This window comes from Molothrus ater, chromosome Z, assembly GCF_012460135.2.
Source record: "Molothrus ater isolate BHLD 08-10-18 breed brown headed cowbird chromosome Z, BPBGC_Mater_1.1, whole genome shotgun sequence".
NCBI lineage: Eukaryota > Metazoa > Chordata > Aves > Passeriformes > Icteridae > Molothrus > Molothrus ater.
The window spans coordinates 8,052,087-8,071,172 of record NC_050511.2 but is presented as its reverse complement, the minus strand read 5'-3'; the positions used below and the strand labels follow the sequence as shown (position 1 = coordinate 8,071,172).

At 43.5% G+C, this 19,086-nt stretch overlaps 2 protein-coding genes across 7 annotated transcripts in view; one reads left to right on the top strand and one right to left on the bottom strand.

Annotated features, from left to right (window-relative positions):
• UBAP1 (ubiquitin associated protein 1) overlaps window positions 1-15,004 on the bottom strand; it is a 33,806-nt gene extending 18,802 nt beyond the window's left edge. For all 4 annotated transcript variants that reach the window (XM_036403360.1, XM_036403361.1, XM_036403362.1 and 1 more), the window contains exon 1: window positions 14,895-15,004. The gene's annotated coding sequence lies outside the window, so the exon portion shown is untranslated. The remainder of the gene's footprint in view (window positions 1-14,894) is intronic.
• Window positions 15,005-18,410: 3,406 nt separating this feature from the next.
• DCAF12 (DDB1 and CUL4 associated factor 12) overlaps window positions 18,411-19,086 on the top strand; it is a 32,136-nt gene continuing 31,460 nt past the window's right edge. For all 3 annotated transcript variants that reach the window (XR_004982031.1, XR_004982030.1, XM_036402829.1), the window contains exon 1: window positions 18,411-18,598. Coding sequence is in view for 1 of the 3 variants with exons in the window: in XM_036402829.1 (XP_036258722.1) it covers window positions 18,518-18,598 (81 nt within the window). In the remaining 2 variants the exon portion in view is untranslated. The remainder of the gene's footprint in view (window positions 18,599-19,086) is intronic.

The window sequence follows — 19,086 nt, the reverse complement described above, 5'->3', positions numbered from 1 at the left end:
ATGCACTGTGAGTGTGCACTTATTAAGACAACATTACTTCACAAGGCACTTGCCAGCAAACAAAACCGTTAAGCACTATACACTGTAACACAAGAACAGGCTGCCAGCCACATTTCATCACCACCTTCCCAAAGGAGGTTTAATTAAAATAGTGTCTTATGACTGATTGGATTTGACAGGCTAGTCAGGGACCACTGTTAAAAGCATATTGCTGTTGCTCTATTGTCCAAGCTGGGAAAACAGTATCTGCATGCACTTAGGCAGTTACTCATTTGTTACTATGATTCTGGGCACTATCTTAACATTAATTACACAGCGCAGTAAAGGTTTGCTGATTTTTGTTTCCACTAATTTTGAATTTTAATTTGAAATTTGAACTGCTTCCAAAGCTTCATTCCAAATCAGATGATGGACAAGTGCAGCTCTACCACGGTTTCCTTTGGTCTCCAGACTCCAGAACAAGATGCTGAAGGGCACTGCCACAACAGCACATGGTGGCACAGATTTGGCCTGATACCTTACTGCACATTGTAAACTGACAGAGGACAGAAAAAACTTTTTCACCTCTTTTCCTGCTCTAGAAGAACCAGTTAGTTGCATAGTACTACAGGATGTTCTTACAGCCACCTACAAGCTCTCTTTTATAAATGTAGACCTCCCCAGCTTCACTCCCGCATTCTTGGCTTTGGACAACTCTCCATGGAGAGGATCAGGGCTGCAAGAACCTACAAGTTATAAGGAACTGAAGCAACCTGATGGGAACTCTTCCCTACTCATCTGTATAATTTTTTACTTAGCAACACCGAGGCAGCAGGTCAGGATTCATAAAACCAGCCAGAGTAACAAAGCATAGCAAGAGCGAGGATGAGGGCAGAGGACCTCAGAGTGATCATGACAGAAGGGGAGAGGGGACAGGGAAACAACCACAACAACAAACAACAACACAAAGATGCAGAAACAGAAGTGGCAAGGCAAAACTGATGACAGCGACAACTGGCACAGAGAGGTGATGAGTTGGAATGGCTTGAAGAGACAGAGGTGACCAAGGCAATTCACTGGGCACGTCATCACTTAAACCTGAATGGCATTTAGTTGTGCTGCCAGACAAGGAGAACAGAGAAAAGCGTAACTTGGTGCAAGAGGCAATGCCAAAGGGAGAGACTCATCAACAGAAGAGAACAAAAAAATTATTACAAAGAGTGACTCTTTAAGAGCTTCTGGGAAGTAGGGGTGGTTTATTGCTATTATTTCAGTGTTTCTTCATTCCTTTTCTTCTGAAGGAGTTCTGACTAGGCAAGTTGGAAGTATCCTACCACTAATAATACCTGTACTTGCTTTATTCATGATAGCTTAAACCAATTTAACGATTTGACAATAAGAACTGGACTCCTGCTGCTATATTTCTGAGTATAGGGTGCAAACATGTCTACATTCCAGGCATGTGTATTCTCTGAAGTCATTTCCACCTAAAATTTGATAAATGAAAAATTAATAACTTATGGGTGATAGAAAACTTGAAAATGCTTCAAGTTATCAACCATAATCAAATCAGCACATCTATGATTTTCAGAGAAAGAGACCTGATCTTGCAATTTCCATTTCACCTGCTAATACATATTGTGTAGCCTACACACTTCAAAGGATGCACCATTCAGTCTGAAAACTACAAACATAAGGCTGAAAATGTAAAAAGAAATTTCCTGCCTATGTTTGTTTAATGAACTGCTGGGTTTACAGTAAAGAAAAAAGCAAAAATCACTTTGTTTCAAGAGATTGATTTCTAACGATCACAGGTGTTCAAAATTTAGACACTGTGTTCAGTTTTCACTGTACCTACTTGTTTCAGTGCAAGTGTAGGGCTAAAACCAACATCAGGCTTCTGTACATATAGCTTCAAACAGCAAAAACAGAAGTCAACAGTGCGTGTTGCTAAGACAAAACAAAAGTTCTCATCAAAGCTTCCTGTCTATCTAAGTGTTCAACCACTGCTACACAGCTCAGATCTCTTATGACCTCTCTCAGCAAAAAGCTGCTAAGTTCACTTCAGTAGAAAACAGATTCCATGCTTTTACTGCAGTATCCAAAGAGATGGCATCACCCCAAAACCTGCAGCAATCACTTCTGCTTTGCACCTCTAAGAGTTCTGCAAACAAGAGCACATGGAGGTACTCCCCTTGCAAAAACGGATGTTTTTGCAAGGGGATGTTAAATGATGTTAAACCACTGGTAACAGCTCTCTGGATAAAGCTGTAAAACTACACGTCATGTACTGCAACATGGCCAAAACACTCCCTCCCAGCTCCCCCACCAAAATTAACCCAAATCAAGCAAAACAACAATAAAAAACAAAGCAAAAACTACAGCCAAAAAAAACCCCAAGACCCCCAAACCAAGAACCCACAAAAAGAGAGAAGAAAAACCATCTCTTTCACTAGTCTTAACAGAAAAGTAACTTCTAACTTGATCTACAGTAATTCCTCTTAAGTGCTACCACAGGAGATGTGGTAGCACTTAATCCAGAAGATAAAATAAATTAAATTTCTTGGTCAATTTTAAGATGGACATAAACAAACCAAACCCTCCTTGAAGACAACACTCATAAAGTTGCTATCCAACTTTCAAGGGACACCAGTTAAAACAAATCTAATGATATCTTTATCTTATGGGATACAAATACAAGTGACCATCATCCTACATTTAACCATTCAGAGTAGGGCTCACACAGACAAAAGGGGGCTTGCGGGAGGAAAGTGTGAGGTGTCCCTGCTGCATACATATCCCACGGATCAACAGTCCAAGCAGCTGTGATGAGAGATCTAAATCTGAAGAGCAGCCTACATCAAACTAATGCAGCTTGCTATTAACTAGTGCAATGATTGAGGGGCAGAGGGACAGGAACAAATAAAATGGCACTTTCTAAAGCATTTTTCATTTTTCAAATACATGAGTAGGAAAGAAAGGGAGAAAAGACCCTGGCAAACAGGACTGTGCAGATCACATTACTGGATTACAAGACAACACTAGTGATGGTCACAACATCCATTATGGAGTCTTTCATGGGGATGTTTGATTGCATCTTCCTAGCAGTGATAAACATCAGGAGACATTGATTCTTCAAATTGTGCCACTGCTTAACGTGACACAATTTGAAGTCACAAAGTGGGTAATCAGCCTTTTGCTCCAGGACCTCTCTGCTGGGAGCTTCCGCACGCTCTGAGAGAGGCATGGCAGCTCCCTGTCATTCCGTATGGATTCATGGCACTGACATCAGACACCTGCAGTTCCAGTTACCTCATATCATGTCCCACTTTGTTCATTAAAGACACTGGACTTGTTACAAGCACATAGTGGTTGGCTGGTTAAGGATTTAAGGTTCATAACTGGTAACAGACAGCTCCATTCCTGTAAGATCCCGACTATGTGTTTGAAACATAAGGTAATTTGCCATACACTTCACCCAGAAATCAGGGACAACCCTACAATGGCTGTGCAAATGAAGCACACTAATACACCAATTTTTTAGTCACTTTGTGACTTATCAGCCATACAGGTTCTCAACACAGTTGAAGTTTATACACAACACAAACCTCTACAAATACAAGTTTCACAGGCAACAGCACAAGGAAACAGAAAAGTAATTACAGGCAGCCCTGAGGTCAAAGCAGATCAAGGTAAGCTTTTCCTTTGGCCAGACACTGACATGCCAAACAACAGCATGGAAAATGCACCTATTATAAATGCACCTATCATATTTAACTGTGGCAGCAAATGAGTTACCTTTTCAAAAAGGACTCTTTCCAGAAAACTCAATCCTGTCACAAGAGAAAACCATCTGTAACAAACATCTAAGGCTGGACTGATTTCCAGACTCCAGAAAATTGGGCAGTAGTGGAGGTTCTGTTCATCCAAGAACAGATATGGACTTCAGAATGCAGATTAGTGATTTTTACCCAAATCATTTAAAGATCACATAAACAGAACAGCTGAGAGAAAAGATAGGTCTTCTTTTTTTTTTTTTACAAGGTCAGCTTCACTAATCTACAAACTACAATATCACTGAGGAAAAGAATGGTAAACTAGAAATAGAGGACTAACTTCCCCTCCTTGAGGCACAAGAGAAGCAAGACAGAAATTCAAGAGATAAAAATATAAATGTGCTATGCAATTCCTACATTCTAGGGAAAAAAATGAAAAAGATGACTCAGGACTCATACCAGCAATGAGGGCTGCAATAATCTCAATACAGTAATGAAACAAGTCCCAAATTTGATGAGCAGAGCAACTGTTTTTAACTGCTATTTTCCTATATCTAAAGTTTGGATAACAAATACCTACCAGTTTTGAGAGTTTGAAACTGTCAGATGGTAAGCATCTGGTAACTATCAACAAATGTAGCTACTTCAGCTTAATTATCATAAGATTTCATACTACTACAAAAGAGTCAATTTTTTCTAAGCCATCTTAGCACTAGCTAGAGCCAAGAATGTGCATCAACTTCCCTCGTTAATCACAGCACTTTAGAAGAAAGTTAATATTTCAATATAACCCTTCTTGAGGGAAACTGCTGTTTACTAGTTTCAACAACAAAATAGCCCACTTAATGTTCTTTTGGTAACGAAGCATGGAAAAGCATGGAATATCCTGAACATTTAGAATGTATGCCTGCAACCCAGAATATCCTAAACTAATTAAAATGCTGCTCTATTTGTTGCAGTGGTACTTCAATATGTAACAAGCTGATTCTGAAGTACTTGAGTATTATTAATATTTCAGACTTGTCCCACTTATGAATGAGAGCTAGACAGACACTCTCAAAATGCACAACAGAGTAAAACAGCTTTTAATCCATTAATCACAACATATACTATTTTTAATGCAAAAATAACAATCTCTGCAGTTTCAAGCTTTTTGTTCTTATAGTCTTTAACCAAGGGAGGTAACAGGTAGCTGACCTGGTAATACTTAGAAATAAATTCAACTCTGTTGACCGTACCAGGACCTAATCAAAAACTCAAATACCAATACCAACACAAAAACTCAAACTATTTTGGTACATAAGGCAATTTGTAGTCATTAATTTTCAATATTTATTTATTAACCATAACAATTCATTTAAACAATTCATTACAACAATTAAACTGCTATGTAAAAAGTCCATTCCAAAGAAAGCCATAAGGTTGTCATCTTCTCCCTGTAAAAGCTCAGAAGAGAAATTTTAACATTTGTTCATAATTATGGTATTGGTTATAAATTTGGTGAAATATTAACACTTATGGAATTGATTTAACAAAGCAGACAAAAATCTATCAAGAAATGCAGTTGGCCAAAGTTTTTAAATGGAAAAATAAAATCTGCCAGCAGGTCAAACATCACTTGCAATTCCATGTATTGGATCTCAGCCAAAATATGTGCTTCTTGTACTTTACAAGAATAATGAGAACAGTGTTATACTACTATAGATGCATTAATTTTTCCTTTTATACTTGGGTCACATGCACTACCCACTCTTACCACACATTTAACATTTTCCCAGCAAAATTCGGCATGGTACTGAGGGAAAAAATAACCTGTAACATTAACTATTCCACCTCCAAACAACCCTGCCCATCCTGCAGCAAGCAGGCTGAAACATTGATACTCAGCATGGGAGCCACTGTTTCAGACCCTGATTGCACACTCAGCCCAAGCAATTTCAACAAACATCAGGCCAACAACAGCCTTTTCCCATTCCTGAAAGGATCTCTCCCATCACGTGGTTAAAACTGTTAAACTATTTCTGCCATCTGATGTCCCTGTTTCACACTGACACATCTTATTTCTCTCAACTAAAAGAGGCACATTCTAAGAATATAAATTCCCTGCAAACTCACTTGATTCAATCATGAACATTTCAGTTTGGAATGGATGTTCAAAGATCACCTAGTCCACACACTCTGTACAGGCAAGGGTATCTCTTCTTCAATCAGACTGCTCAAAGCCCCATCCAACCTGTCCTGGAACAGCTCTAGGGATGAGTTATCCGCAGCTCCCCAGGGCAACCTGTTAAGTTCCTCACCACCTTCATTTCTTCCTTATGTTCAGTCTCAATCTTCCCTCTTTTCAGTTTCATATTTCAGTGTTGCCATTTTCCAGGAAACATCCCAATTCACCATAGATTAATCTTTCTCCAAATACACACTTTGAGATACATGGAAGGAAAAGTCCTAAACACTTCATACTCCTGAAGGAACTAAGAGCTGGTCATAGGACACCTGGAAAAGTGTGGTTTCCAAAACACTCATTTGTGAAGTGACAATATAAGCTCATAGCATCTTAAATCTCACTGATTTTCAAAACATGCCTCATGAGACTTGGTTTGCCTTTGCCGTGACAGTGCTGTTGTGAGAAACCTGAATTGCATCCTAGGTGTCACAGGTGTGACATTCCTCACAAGCTTATTTGACATTTTCTGGGGTTTACGCATTTCTCCAACACATCATCACTAGTACTGGCTTAGCTTTCAATGCAAACTCATTTTGTCCTTAATTCATGTGTCACTCCTGTTTAGCCAACAGGCATCTGTCTTCATCTAACCCATCTTACCAAGACTGAGGCAAGAAAACAAGCATAGACAGAAGCATGTATCACATGCCAGGTTTTGTGGCACTGAAGGATGAAACTAAAAGACCAGGAAGAAAACAAACCCTTATCACTCACTGTTCATGAATACTCACTTCAGCTACTGGCATGTGTTCGCTGAGCTGAGGCCTCATCAGGGACATACTCCTTACCTAACCAACTCAAAAGAACAAAGGAGTCAAACTGAAATTCAAAAAAATGTATCAAGCAAGTGAAAAGATGGTCCCATTACAGTAATGCCTAAAACCAATCTTTTTTCATCTCCAGGCATACTATCAGTCAATCCTGCTTTCAAGTTTTCCCACTCAGTCCAAACAGGACTGAATGACTGCATTAAAAAGATGAGCTAGATGGGAAATACTATGGGTAGATAGCACCAAATTAAATTTCACTACCAGAAGTCATGTTTTCAAATGAAAAAAAAATTCACTTGTTTTAATTAACAAGGAACTGGTGCACAATAGCATTAAGAGCAGGAAACTGATTTAAAATTAAGAGTAATTTCTTCATTATTTCTTGCAATGGCTTGTAAACTTTGGAGCGGCTGGAACTGATATAAAGATGATGTTCTGCCCTTTAAAAACACACAGCAACAGAAGTATCATTACCAGCTATCAAAAAAATAAATGCTCGGTATATGAAATCAGCAGCAGACACTTGAACAGCTCAGCAAACTGGCGGTACCCACACTGAGTATACTTCTGAAACAATTAATTTGGAACACAGGAAGGTAAGTTGCCTTGAGCAAGCTTGTCTAGTGTAGAAAAATAAAAATTTGCCTCTGAATAGTGAAGTGAAACTGAGATTGCCCTCAGCTATAGCGGATCTATTACAAAACAAGAGCATCATAAGTAAAGGAACTGCTTGTTGTGTTTTATGTCAGAAAACTTCATGGGCCTACACTACCTGAGGGCAGCATACTCAGTCCTGAGCACAAACATCTTCCTTGCAATCTCTTCATTTTGTACTTCTTGAATAGCAAATGCCCCTCTATTAGGGGCTGCTTAAATTGAAATATGGTTCAGCCTGTAATCCAACTACAGATTGAAAAATTCAGGAATGGAAGCCAGAAGCAAGGAAAAACCGAAGAGACTGCAGATCTGTTAAACATGGTTTACTCTGTGTGTGCAACTGCTACAGCTGAGGTTACCAGCAGTGAAGATACACAAACATGCAGACCAACAACCCCCACCCTCCAAGAGGGAAAGCAAAGCAACTACTCAATCCTTGAGATGTACTTTTCAAGGATGCTCCAGCTGCTATAGTCACCTTCACATAATGCTTCAGAAAGCCTTTCTGTACCACAGGTGTCATTCCTCCCTCCCTGACACATTCACACAAGGTACTTGGTAGATCCCCAAGCTTCATAAAATAATCTCCTTGCCCACCTATCTTAATTCCTACTGTTTCCACTTAAAATGAGCTTTAAGATTTAAATTTCCTCACTTAAAACAAACTGAAGGGGTGTGCTTTCCCCCTGTGTAAGACAACAAGTCTGCCCTCCCAGCACTGCAACCCTACTTGCAAACCCTGCCAATATTTCAGCAGGTAAGTTTAAGAAGTAGTGTAAAAGTCTGCACTTATAGAGTGAACTTTCTATCACAAATGCACAGAACAAAATCCACAGACTTGTAAGGTAGTAGGAGAGACGGACAGACACACAATTACAAGCCTCCCAACAGGGCATATGGATACTGAACTTCCAGTGCTCAAGTGGAACGGAAAAGAGAAAAGAAACTAAAGACAAGGAAAGACACTGCTTTCAGATGAAATCTAGATACCTACAGGATATTTATAATGCCAGGAATTACACACTTCTCATTCTTTTTTTTTTTTTCCCCTGAGGGCAAAGTAGTTTTGCTGACATTCCCTTACACCCTCTGCACCACATAGCTCTTACAGGAGACTCCAGAATACCTGTCAAGGCACTTAACCAGCAGACAAACTGTCCCTGCTTTGCAGGTTTGAGGAATAATGCACAAAGCTGAAGCAGTTTCCTCACAGTCATCCAGCTCAGCCAGCAGCAAAGTCAGAACACAACCTGCATTTCCCAAATCCCAAACCCACAGCTACCCCAGGAATCTCACTGCAGTCTCTCAAGTTTGGAACAGTATCTATTCCCTACCAAATTACTCCTATTCAGTCTTTTTCATCTCACTATAAAAGCCCCAAGGATACACTTCAGATTTGCATATGAAGTTTGGTGTAGTCCAAACTTTATTTTTAAGTTACCATTTCCAATTAATTTAAGTCTGTAATTTTGTTATATACTATATAGCCTGTCTCACTTAGTAGTACAAACTTTTCCCCTGCACATCACAAAGTTCTTCAGCAGATACAGTAATGAATGCAAGTCCCAGAACACTTAAAGCAATGAATAACTAAACAGAAATGGCTCATTTTATGCGCAAAAAGAAACCTTCAGAGATGCATTAGCTTAATTTTCTCAGGACATTTTGACAGATCTGACTCAGTTTCAGCAATCTAGCCTTACTTTATTTCATAACTAGACCAGACTAGGTTGCTGGATGAAGCTGCCCCATGACCACCAAAGTCATCCCACAGATTCTCCTCTCCAAACATTTAAGGCTGGCAAGAACACAGGACTGCTGACAGCACAGAGATCTCTCTCAGTGGACCACCATAATAACCATGACACAGCAGTAAGATGATTTTTTTTTTAAGAAGTGGCAATACTGTGGGCTGACCATTCCTCCTCTGAGCTATCAGATTTTCTACTGTCACCTGAGAATCAGTCCCAGCCTGCTCTTCTCATAACCCATATGTCTGGTTCAATCCAGCTTACTTTAGGAAATTAATCCAGTGCTGCCTAACAACAGAACATGAGTATCATATTCAGATTCCTGCAAGAACATCAAATTACAGGAGAAATTTGCTTTCAGTGAAGACCAGCATAAAATGGATACACAGCTTCTCTCCCAGCCTGAATGGAAAGTGAGAAATCCTTTCCATTACTTGGTATAACTGATTTACCCAGAGTACAGCCAGATTCCCTGCACTAAACACGGTCACATTTCAAGTGTTCATCTCCAATATCAGAACACATACAGAACATCCCCAGAGACAGACAGGCTTTCAGAACTGTACAATAACCGTGTATGCAATATGGGAGGTCAGTATGAACAGGGTGACATTACTGTGCCACAAAAACAGCCATCACAGCCATTTCAGAGTTCCCAGAGTCCACCTCCAACTTCAAAAGCAGCTCAGACCACCTCACCATTCATTTCAAAACCAACTTCTTCACCTTTGCCTTCCTTCATTTATTTTTCATCTTATAATACAACTGTGGATTCTTTAAGGTACATTTATTAAGGCTTTTCCAGTTGAAGACCTTCATATAGATGAGATTACAGACTGTAACAGTATTACTTTCACATTCACACTTGAATTCGATAGCTCTCTCTTTGCATACAAATTCAGAAATATTCAACAGTGTTAGTTAAAAGCAACAAGCCATCTTACTGTCTTTTCTTGGGTTTTCTTTGCAAAAGAGACATTAAATTTCTAAGCACTCACTTCCAGGTAAGTAAACAGAAAACAGCAGGCTGTTTTAGGCTCCCTCCCACAAGCAAGAATAAAAATACCTCTAACTACAGGTACTTTTTTTTCCCCACCTCTTCTTAGTAAGGAATATCAAGGTACTTGCTGGAAACAGTTATTTTGTATATTGTTACAAACATAGCAAGCAAAATGAAATTCAATAATCCTTCACCTGTTTTCTACCAAGAAGTCAGACTGTCAACAAACTGCTTGTGGTGACATAATACTTAATTAAAAGATTAAGAACACATTCTTTTCTCGGAGGCTATGCAGCGTAAAGCTTTTCCGGCCTTTTTCATCAAACACAGTTTTATTCCAGATGATTAATAGTGACTTTATTCAAGAGTCCCTTCCGTGCTACATGTGCCTATATTTCTACGTCAAATTATGACACAGTACTATGCAAGGACACCACATGAGGGTATTAGTCATTAGGGTGGAACCCAGAGTGGCTTTGCTGTATCACAGAAGGAAACACTTGAAAGTTTAAGCAAGTACTTTGGAGAGTGTTAATAAACTAGGAATCTAGTTTTATTTTAGTGCTCACAATTGATGAAGTGTACCAAACTGAACACACAAGCACTTCCCTGTGTCTGAATTAGGCACAGGGCTAAAACATGACACAGCACAACTGGTAACAGGCACACCTTTGAAACACACCTTCCTGAAATTCAGGGAATAAATCTCATCAGTCATTTCAGTCATAGCTTCCTCTGCTGCTAGCCTAGAGATGACAAATGGTGCAAGCACAAACGTATGCATAAGGAAGGGGCTTAAAAATAAAATCTTTCACATAATCTAGTATATAGTTACCAAAACCACCGAATTCCAGTAACAGAGACCAGACAAGAGCTCACAACTCTTTACTACTAATTTCCTGTATACCCACCAGCAAAATACATTAATTGTACTCATATGCAGATAGTCCTCCAGATGAAGAGCTGACTACATCTTGGATAGAACTCACCTTCTTCTGATTTAAAATGTTACTCTTGTGTAAGAGTTTCTGACACAAAATGCAGCTGAGAATAAATAAGCTCAGTCAGTTACTGTAATACTACTATTGCAGCATGGCATTTTGAACCAATCTGCTTTCCTTGTAGAAGGGAAGATTTAAGTCTAAATTAGAGCAATGATACTGTGTTCCCTTTCTGATATAATTCTGTATATTCTGAACCACTGTGCTCCCTTTCTGATATAATTCTGTATATTCTGAACCAAGTACATTACAAGCTTAAGAGATTCTGGAAAGATCTTGTAGCTTTCAAAAAAAAATACAAACCAAACCGAGACTGGTCATACAATCAGTCCTTTAAAAGTTTCCCATCCACAGGAAAGACAGCATTTCTTAACAGTTAAGAAAAAAAGCCCTTTGCACGAAAGGATTTTAAATAAATCTAAGACTTGAGAGAGGGAAAGCCCCCAGTGCTCAGGTTCTGATGGAGACCTCAGCACAAGACTACACTGACTGCAAAAGGTCATTAGGGACACAGAACAGGAGCTTATTCAAACCAAGTCAGAGGGTCAAAGCATTAAGCAACGCACTTGCATACCAGAGAGGATTACCTGCCTAAGTAGTTAACACACAACAACTGTGAGCTCAGGCTTGTATCGATCAGTGCACTAATCCCAAGAGTCGATTGCAGAGTGGTGTGTGCTGCAAGATCAATAGCCTTGCCTTCCCAGTTAGCAGCGTCAGCACACACAATGCAGGGATGAGAAACAAACCTTTGATGCATCCTAGAAGACCTACTTTTTCAAACAAGAAAACTATTTATAAATTGTAAACAACCCTTCTTTGCCTTTCCTTCAAAGAACTGTTTTCACAAACAGCTTCAGAGCTTTCCAATTATGGCTCCACTAGATCTTCCTTACGCTGACATTGATCTGAATTGCACTGATCAATTTTAAATAGAGAATCATGCCTTTAGGAAGAAATCCCTGTAAAATGACAGCTGAAACTCTGGAATTCATGATTGAAGAGACTGGGAGTGATTATGCTAGACAAAATACCAGAGAAGGTTGAAAAGAAGTAATAAGGAAAACTAAATTTCTCACAGATAATTTATCAAAATATTCAACCCAGCATCAACTGTAAAATGCAGGAACGGACTGCTGTTAAAAACTCATGATGCAGAGACTGGATATGGACAACAATTATCAATTAACTAAACTGGACAACAAAATTATCAATCCCTAGAGTTTGTGAAAGCAACAAGAAACCATAAGCTTACACAAATTAAAAAGGAGGATGAGTAAGGTGACACCTTCTGTGTCATTACAGCACTTCTGCCCCCAGCACCAGCCAAAGCAGCTCCAGCTGTCACAGTGTGACAGATGAGGCTGGATTGGTCCAGAAACCTGACTCCATTCTGTCAGTTACAGGTTTTTGTCTCCAGGATAACAAAACATCATAATGGAATAATGGAGATGGAGCTCTTCCACGTGTTTTTGATGATCTTTCGCCATTGATTTTTCTATCCATCAACATAAACTATACAGTAAATCTCCCAGCTGACCAGTATACTCATTTTTTCAATATTCTGAAATTTTAAATTCTCTTCATTAAAGAGAAACTAACACCTATTGATTCACATATGTTAAATATGAGAGATTTTTGGTTTTCCCTTTTAGAGTTTCGTGTCTGTTTCTTTCAGCTCACACTTGATTAGCACTTTAGCAGCAGCAACTTCTTCCCTGACTCCTTTGTGTCACAGGGCATGCACAGGAAAAAAAAAAAGAAAAAAAAAAAAAAAAAGAAAAAAAAAAAAAAAAAGGAGATATCAGGTCAAGTACAGATGGTGAGGCAAGGAAAGGACCATCACTTTCAGTTTTTTTTCCTGAGACTAAACCCATAAACTTGCAAAAGCTGTTTAAAAATTACACACTTTTTTGTTTCCCTGCCCTTAGAATTAAGGTTTTTCCCTAAAAGGTTTAAGCCACGCAGTGGAAACAGTAACCTTAAGAACCACTGGCACTTCTGAATTGTAGCTCTGTGTGTACAGGAAACTGAAGTCATTGAGCAGCAGTTCTTCGTGGTGCTGTAACCCAACACCACCCCGCACACGCCCCAAAACGCTCCTCGTGCTGCTGCCACGGGCAGCACCTCAACCCACCCTACTGCCCGTGCCTGCTGACAGCTACACAGATTATCCTGGGCAGAAAAGGGAAGGAGGCCAAAACAGGCTTTCCCCACTCTTGCCTGAAAAATGCCAGAAAACCAGGAGTGCCTGCACAGGAGCAGATGGTCCCATGCTCCAAGGCTGATAAGGGAAGGTGATGAAGAGATCTGGCTAGCTGCAGCACCTCCTCTTTTTCCTCAACACCCTGGATCCCAGCTGGAGCAGGAACAAGATCCCTCTCACCAAGCTCCCACAAAAACCTCTTAGCCCCTTAACAGGCTGTGGGATGCAGCAAGCCTTGCATCAGCAGCACAGCCACTGAAGTTACACCATCAAGCACAACCCAGTTGCCCCTGAGTTTGGCAACACTCAATTGCCAAAGTGAGTCACGTAGGAATATCGACCTCAAAGTGCTTAAATCCAACACAAATTCATTTTACTGGGTCTGGGATGGCAGCTATAATAGTTCCACAGCCAAGTGCCAGAGTCCATCTGCTTATCTCCACTCTAATGAGACAACATCAGTGTCGTAACATTTCTATATGTTTTTCACTTCTTTGGATTTTTTAATGATGTGGGGAATAAAAACAGTGAATAGGGCAGCTATTCATCTCCATCTATTGTCATTTCTTTTACTAATTAAAAAAAAAAAAACAACAGAACAAATGTATCCCTTTAGTAGGATAAATTTTGAGTATCAAAACACAGAAAGACAGCCCTTGAATTACACTAAACATAAATAAATGCACTGAATCTCTTATTTCTAGTAAGCACCGAACTAAAGGGATCACAAAGCATTATCAGGAAGTTGAATCAACTAAACTGAAATATTCTTACACCAAAGTATACATCCATGGGATGTCTCATACTCTGAGAAAGATGGAGTCAAAAGCAGAATAGCTAACTGGAAAAGATCCAGAAAGTGGTGATCAGCATAAAAAGAGAAGTGTAGGGCTACAACCCACGAAATAAAGATCTTTAGCCTACAAGGAGACGCAGCCAAAGAGTGAATGCCCCGTGATTTAGCAGAACTCTAAAGTCACAAGCAGCATAGGAAAGATGAGCACCGTGATTTGCACAGCACAAGACGCAGAAATTAACAAGTTACCTGAAGGCAGACTCGACACACACCACACCCCCAAAGAAAATCAGATGTTTGTTTTGGCTCTTCACCGATTTAGTTACTGCGAGGAAGCACTTCCGAACATCACGGACACCAGCAGCTTACTCGGATTTTAACAGCCACTGAGCAAACTCATCAAGGGCAAACTCATCAGGGGTTACTCGGCAGAAAGACATTGCCTGAACTCCGGCGGTCCCGGAAACTGCTGGAAAGCAGAAGCCTGTGGGGCAGGAGCGTCACCCCGTCTTGCTCCGCGAGCCCAGCCCCGGGCCGAGTGCCGGCACCCCAGGGCGGCTTTACCGAGCGGGAGCGGAGGGGCCCTGTCCCCGGAGAGGAAGAAGGGGCGCGGTCCGTCCCCAGCTGCCCCCGCCCGGTACCTGCGGCCCCCGCGAACCCCGCCCGTACCTGCGGCGCTCCAGACTCGCTGCCCCACCCAGTACCTGCGCGCCCCCACTCTAGCCCGGTACCTGCGGCCCTCGGCCCCGCTGTCCCGCCGTGCCGCGGTCACCGCCCGTCGTCCCTACGGGCCCCGCTCGGCGCCGCCGGACCCGGGCGACGCCATCTTGTCTGGGCCCCGCCGGCGGGATGGCGTCACGCTGTGGCGTCACCTGCGCCCGCCGGGCCAATCGGGAGCGGTGGGCGGTGACGTCACCGCAACAGGGAGGGGCGGGGCGAAGTCAGAGCCACGCCTCCCCTGGGGGCGGGGGAGGGAGTGTCCGTGCGTCGTCCGTGTCCGTGTCCGTGTCCCCGTCCCCGTCGCTGTCGCCTGCCTTTGCCAGCCGTGACCCTGTCCCTCTCCCATCCCAGCCCTTTTTCCATCCCCTTACCAGCCACTGTCCGTGTTGCATCCCTCACTCTGCCCTGTTCCATCGCTGTCCCAGCCCCTGTCGCTGCACTTGTCCCTGTCCGTGCCTGTTCCATCCCCGCCCCTGTCCTGTCCTCTCCCTGCCCCTGTTGCTGCTCCTGTCCCCATCCCTGTCCCTATCCCTATCTCTATCCCTGTCCCCGTCCCTACCCCTATCTGTATCCCTGTCCCTCCCCCTGTCCCTATCCCTGTCCCTGTCGCTATCCCTATCCCTGTCCCTATCCCTATCCCTGTCCCTATCCCTATCCCTATCCCTGTCCCTGTCGCTATCCCTGTCCCTATCCCTATCCCTGTCCCTATCCCTATCCCTGTCCCTGTCCCTATCCCTACCCCTTTTCCTGCCCCTGCCCCGTTCCCTGTGCCATCTCTGTCCCTGCCCTTGTCCCTGTCACTGTTCCTTTACCTGCTCTGGTCCCTGCTTCTGTTCCCAGCTCCTGCAGTGCCTCCTGCCCCTCTCCCAGCTGTGCCAGGGCTCCCCAAGGGGCTGGATGAGGCTGGTGAGTGGGACACAGAGAAGCCATTTCATCCTACACCCTTCAGCCCCTTCCCTCAGCTGCCACGGCCACCTCACCCTCCCCAGGGGCTCAGGGACATTCCCGCTGGGTTTTCAGGTTTTTGAGCGGTCCTTGTTCTGAAATGGAGGGGTTTTGTCCAAAATGGGTGTAGTAGTTGTCTGTGTGAGGGTGGATAGGGAGAGGGGAGTTAGTCATGGTAAATCACGACTGAAAACAGCCAAACTAGAATTATTGCTTGTACACTCAGAGGAAGCTGGAAAGCTTGAGGGGTTCTTTTATGGTTTCTTTTTCAGTTTGGCTTCTCACAGCACCCTTGCCATAGGGTTAGTTGGATGAAAACACAGAATAAAGGTCATAAAACCAATGTTGTACACATCAGGAAAATATGTACTGATTCCATGTGACTTGAGGCACCATCAGATATCAGGTGGTCAGAAGCTGGCTTTTCCTTAAAGCCAGTCTGCATATCACATGTTTTCCTTGTTTCTCTACCCAGCAATACCACTGGCAAGCAGTGATTGCTGGGTTTGGATCATATGAAGCTTTGCCTCTGAAATCACAGAAAAAGAGTGTAGGAGCCATGTAGACATCAGAAAAAGCATTCATCCTTCCACATGGATCTCAAAGGGATACAATGAAATGTAAATACATACAAATGTTGTCTCCTTAATTCCCCAGCAGTAAGTGATTTCTCAGGAGGAATGTGTGAGAAAATGTGGGAGATTCAGAACTCCTGAACAACTAACCAATATGATCAAGCAGAGGCCATTTATTGTTTACATTACAGACATATTTATAGATTCTACAAACTACTAAGTACACACTTCTTGATTGGTGCCTTTGTCTTGTTCACTCGTTTTCTGCCTGCACTTCTCAGAGTGTGTGATTGGTTACAGTTCAGGTGTTTCACAGTCCTGTTATCTAGTCCTTGTGGTCTTGATATTAGGTTTCTCAGCCTCTTCTTTCTTAATTTATCACAGTTTATATCTCAGTAGCCTTGATGAATTCCTGAGACTTTGATAACAAACTTAGGAGCAGGCTGGCTGGTGCACACCATGGCCTAACCCTTGCAAAAACATTGCAACAGGAAAATGACTGGGAGTAAAATTAGAGAAAACTGGGAGTAAAATTAGAATGTAACTGGGGAGTTACATTCACATTCCAGCAGAATTATAACAGTACAGAAAACAGAGGGTGAAGCACAGTCACGACTCCCTGGGTGGGATGTGGTCAGCATGCCCAACTTCCCACACACAATCCATGCTAAAGGGGACTGAAGGAAGGTGGAGCAGAGTGGAGACACCAGGCCCAGGCTCTATTGAAATCCTGGCAAGAGGGGGAACTCAGTGGTGCAGATAAACTGTATAGCAGCTGAAAAACGAGGAGGAAAAGGGGATGCCTTGCTTCTGAACCAGCTACTGTGGCGAGGTCACAAATGCCCACCTCCACCCCAGAGGCTGCCTCAGGTGTGATGCTGACATTACCCACCTCCAAGGTACAACCCTGGACATGATGCATGACTAGAGATACTCTACTAAAAATAGAGTAACTAGTGCAAAACCAGTATAAAAGTAAGTTAAAAATGGGGACAAGTTAGGGAAGGTTCCACTGTAACTTCTGGGATTGACTGACTGATCAGGCTGAACCTGTCAAAACTATATGTATGGTGATTGTTTATCACAATTGCTCTGAATAAGTTTTTGCAGCCAGATCCTTTCACCAGCAATCTTTGCACCTTAACCTGTCACAGTGGTCTATTACAATAATAAAAGATTATTGTTCTGTAAACTGTCCTTCAAAATGTGAGTCCTTCAGGAGCATTAACAGTGTGTAAATTACTTGAGAGTGCAGCCCCGGGAGAGGGTCTCTCTAATGCTTTTGGTGTGCATTCCTAGATCTTTCCTGAGGTGCCAAGAGACCAGATTAAGGTGTAGAAACCCTCAAAGGGGTTTTTGTGTTTCCGTGTGACCCTGAAGGAGTCAGCTGAACTACTTTCTGATCCAGTGGACTATTCACTATTCAGTGAAGAGTTGGATATTAGGAAGAATTTCTTCACAGAATGGGTGATTAAACTTTGGGAATGAGGTGCTTAGGGAGGTGGAGGAGTGACCATTCTGGAGATCTTTAGGGAAAGACTGGACATGGCACTCAGTGCCATGGTCTGGTTGACAAGGTGGTCACTCATAGGTTGGACTGGGTGAGCTTAGAGGTCTTTTCCAACCTAATTGATTCTTTGATTCTGTCCTCATAGCGGGACCCTGACAGACTGGTCGGGCACGAGTGTCTCGGCTTTCCTGGGGCGCTGGCAGTCTGATCAAACAGGAAGGGTTTGGGAAAATCTCCGTTTCCTGGGAGGAATTCCCGAACGCCCACCTTGTACTGAGCCCGCCTCGCCGCTAGGGGGCGCCACACCCTCACCACGCTGGCTCCGCAGCCATGGCAAAGGCAGAGGGGGCGTGACCAGTTTTCTGGCCGGTTGCTAAGCAACAGGGTGCCGGGGCGGGGCGGAACCGCCGCCGCAAAGCTGCGACTTTATTGTCGTAAAAAGAGAAAAAAACCGAAACCCGTGGTGCTGTAAAATGCCGTGAGGCGCGGCCGGCGGGGCCTGAGGGACAGAGCCCGGGCCCGGTCCCTCTCCATATGCCCCGAACCGCCCCGTCCCGCTCCATGTGGGGCCCCTCCTCGTCCACATCCTCCTCATCCTTCTACTATGGCCCGGAAAACAGTTAGCAGGAAGCGTAAAGCGGCGGTGGCTGCCGCCGCGGGGACCGGGGGACTCCAGGGGGAGCAGGTAAGGGGTGAGGCGGGGGGTAGGGGAGAAGCGCTGGTTCCCGGTGGTGGGAAGGGAGATAAGCGCTGGTTCCCACGGCACGGCGGACGTGCCGGTCCCCGGGAGGAAGGGGGTGACCCTGTTGTCCGACGGATGGGAAAGGTGTCCTAGGGGGTTGGGGCTCCTGGGCAGCGGCAGCCAGGGTCCCGGTGGTAGCCAGGGATGAGGAGCCCCCGGTCTCGGTGTCACCTGGGAGGGACAGCCCCGCTCCTGGTGTCATCCCAAGAGGGGCAGCCCCCAAGTGCCAGGGTCACCGGGAGGAGGAGCCCCTGGTCCCAGGGTCAGTGCCCCGCTCTGTGCCCGCGCCCCGGGGCTCGCGGTGCCCCGTTGGGCTCGGCCGTTGTTCGGTCGCTGCCGCGGAGCGATGATGGCCGGATGGCTCTGGCCCGGCCGGAGGAGGCCGAGCGCCGCGGTTGGTACTGGGGAGTCACCCGGGTGTCACCCCTGCA